Genomic DNA, 3,175 nt, shown 5'->3' with positions numbered 1-3,175 from the left:
GGTGGCCATGATGGTGCCCATGCTCTATCCTAGATCAAGAAGACCTGCAAGGTCCCCGACTTCCCGCCCCGCCATGTCCCCAACTGGATGCCCAAAGTGCTGGAGCAGCGCCGGCAGGGCCTGGAGCTTTACATCCGGGTAAGGCGCCTGCTGGTGCTGGATTTTGGGTAGTGGTTTATTTTTTTTGGGGTGCTGACCACCCCCTCTCGGGTGCACGGCAGGGTGTCCTGTACCACAACAAGGAGCTGCCCCAGGATGTGCTGGACTTCCTGAAGGTACAGCACTGCCAGCAGGACCCCAAGGCCAGCAGCCCCCCGTGAGTAGGCGAGCAGTGGACAGTGCCATTGGCTTTCGCTGCTGGCACCTGTGTTACCCTGCATGGTGCCGGGATCTTCCCTGTCACCCGTGTTAAGCACTCCAAGGCGTTGGGGACTATGGGGACTCGCAAGCGCCCAGGTGATCCGGGGTGGAAGCAGGAGCCTTTGCCGGGTGCCAACATCCCCTCTCCCATGGCAGCACCGGCCCCCTGCCCTCCCAGCGGCCCGTCATTGGCTTCTGCACCGACCCCTACGTGCAGCCACTGGGCACAGGTAAGAAGCAGGACCATGGGTGCAGGTCCCCAAAGCCTCCAAAGGAAAAGGTTCTTTTGGGCCATCCCAAAACCATGTTTTTTCTTCCTTTTAATGGGGCCTGGGAGGAAAACAAAATCTGCTCCAGCTCCCCCCTTTCCTTGCAGACCTGCTCCCCAATGCCGTGCTCAGCGGGGTGCTGCAGGGCCTTCACATCCCCCCGAGCTGCACCTCCGGCCAGGCAGTGCCCCGAGCACCCACCCCACACCCACGGCCACAGTGGTGAGCAGCCAGGCAGCGGGAAGAATCCCCGGGGTAAAAAGAACTCCTCCCTGCCATGATGGGGCTGGAAAACTGGCTGGGAGAAGCCCAGGGGTACAATTGCAGCCACAGCTGCTCTCCAGGCCAGCACTGCTCACTCTGCACCCCCCGAAAGCCCCTTTGCTGGGTGCACAGGAGTTCTGCCCTCGGCCCAGATGTTTTGGGGTTGCGGTAGGAGCCTTTGGACCCTCAACCATGCTGGAAAAATCCCTGAGGAAACCCCCCAGCATCAATAAATCACTGGGGCTTGACTGGCAGATGGCTACACTCTGTTGTTCTGCGCAGTGAAACCAGGGCTTGGCTTGGTGAAAAGTGAAAGCAGGGGGGTGGAGGATGCGTAAGCAATCCCCTCCCCCTGCCAAGAGCAGAAGAGAGGCGACTCTTTAAAAAAACACATTGGTCACATTTATTGGTGCATGTGCTTCTTAGAAAAGTGATGGGAAGAGGAGCCAGTGCCCCGTCCTGCCCGCTGGCTGGGTGAAGGGGTAGGCTGGGCAGCAGCTCTGCTGCTGCTCACCCGCCCTGTGCCAACAGGGACGCGCAGGAGGGGAAGCCGGGCAGCCCCAGGCCCGCAGCCCCTTGCCCTCGTGTCCCTTGCAGAGCGCAGGGCCCCACACGGTGTTGCGGGGCTGGGAGAGGGGATTACTCTTTGGCAATGGCGAATGGCTTCTCTACCTCGATGGTGCCACAGTCAGCGATGGCGACGTCCTTCAGGGGTTTGTCCCGGCTGTCTGTCTTTGTGTTCTCCACCTTCCTCACCACGTCCTAGGCAGAGTGGAGGCAGGAGAGCAGGGTAATGCTGGGCATGGGCAGAGCCAGCTCAGCGCAAATCCCCCTTCCAGTCCCTTCCCCTCACCACCCCTTGCCCCCTTACCATGCCCTCCAGCACTTTGCCGAACACCACATGCTTGCCGTCCAGCCACGGCGTCTTCACCGTGGTTATGAAGAACTGGGAACCGTTCGTGTCCTTGCCGGCATTGGCCATGCTCACCCAGCCAGGGCCATAGTGCTTCAGCTTGAAGTTCTCATCAGGGAAGCGATCCCCATAGATGCTTTTTCCTGAGGTGGGGGTGAAAAAAAAAAAAAAGGGCTGCATTGCTCTCCTGGACATACACCAGGGTAGGGGCGATGCTGGCGGCTCTCTCTGCAGGCTGGGTGGGGCAAATGAGCACACCTAGAGGGGGTTAACCACCAACACTGCGGGGCTGCAGGGAACCACGAGCTACCTGCTACTGGCCAGAACCAAAAGGGCCCCACGAGCTGGACAGGAGGGGTCATGCCTCCGAGGGACTGCAGCAGGAGGCTGTGTGAGTCCAGACCTGGCAAGAGCTTACGAGCCCAAATGCCAAGATCGTCAACTCTACCAACGTTTGCCAAGTGCTGGTGGAAGGTTTGAACTCCGCTGCTACCAGACTGAATGTATCCTGGCAGCCAGGACGCCTGGCAGAGGCACCAGTGGCTGCAGAGGTCAGTTTTACTAGTGAGGAGCTCCGGGTCCTCCTGGGGCAGAGGGCACAGTCATGCAGGTGACACTCAGGGACCAGCCAGACAAGACGCACTGCGCCCACCCCTGCCTCGCACCAAGCTCTGCTTTGAGGCCAGGTCAACTGTCTGCACACTCATGCCCATGTGTTCCCATGCTGGCACCATGCTCCAGCTCCATGCTGGTCCCCAAGGGCAGCCACGCAGTGGGTTGGGAGCGTGGCCACCATCTTGCTTCAAGGCAACGGCTGGGTCCTTGGGCTGGCGTAGGCCAAATTACCTCCAGTGCCATCTCCGCGGGTGAAGTCTCCTCCCTGGATCATGAAGTCCTTGATCACACGGTGGAACTTGCTGCCCTTGAAGCCGAATCCTTTCTGAGAGTAGGGAGGGAGAAGATGGAGTGAAGCAAAGGGATGGAGCAGAGGTCCCTCCGTCCAGCTCTGCCCCAAGTGGGAGCAGCCCAGGCGGTCAGGGGAGGTCCAGCCAGGCAGCCGCTGGCCCCTCACCTCTCCAGTGGCCAATGCCACAAAGTTCTCCACTGTCTTGGGCACTGTCTTGCCAAAGAGCCCAATGACGACGCGGCCCACATCCTCCTCACCAATCCGCAGATCAAAGAAGACCTTGGAGGGGGGGTGGTGGTGGAGGTAGATTAGGGGGGCATCAGTAGAGCCAGCCTCACCTCGCTGGGCTAACCCATCCCCCCACCGAGTCCGACCAGGCCTCACCTCGCAGGGTCAGGTCTCCCAGCTGCTCCCCCCAACCTCAGCCGGGCCCCTCCGACCCCAGGCCTTCACCCCAGGCCT

The 3,175-nt window shown here is 60.6% G+C and overlaps 1 protein-coding gene across 1 annotated transcript in view; it reads right to left on the bottom strand.

The window, feature by feature from the left end:
• Positions 1-1,295: 1,295 nt before the first annotated feature.
• The window catches only part of PPIB (peptidylprolyl isomerase B), a 3,607-nt gene continuing 1,727 nt past the window's right edge, over positions 1,296-3,175 (bottom strand). The window contains exons 2-5 of the mRNA XM_035899489.1: positions 2,879-3,060; positions 2,653-2,746; positions 1,765-1,949; positions 1,296-1,655 (exon numbers count right to left, since the gene is read on the bottom strand). Coding sequence (XP_035755382.1) covers positions 1,533-1,655; positions 1,765-1,949; positions 2,653-2,746; positions 2,879-3,060 — 584 coding nt within the window. The 3' untranslated portion in view covers positions 1,296-1,532. The remainder of the gene's footprint in view (positions 1,656-1,764; positions 1,950-2,652; positions 2,747-2,878; positions 3,061-3,175) is intronic.

This window comes from Egretta garzetta, unplaced genomic scaffold (genome assembly GCF_000687185.1).
Source record: "Egretta garzetta isolate BGI_Z169 unplaced genomic scaffold, ASM68718v1 scaffold287, whole genome shotgun sequence".
NCBI classification, from domain to species: domain Eukaryota; kingdom Metazoa; phylum Chordata; class Aves; order Pelecaniformes; family Ardeidae; genus Egretta; species Egretta garzetta.
This window is presented reverse-complemented; position numbering and strand designations above follow the sequence as displayed.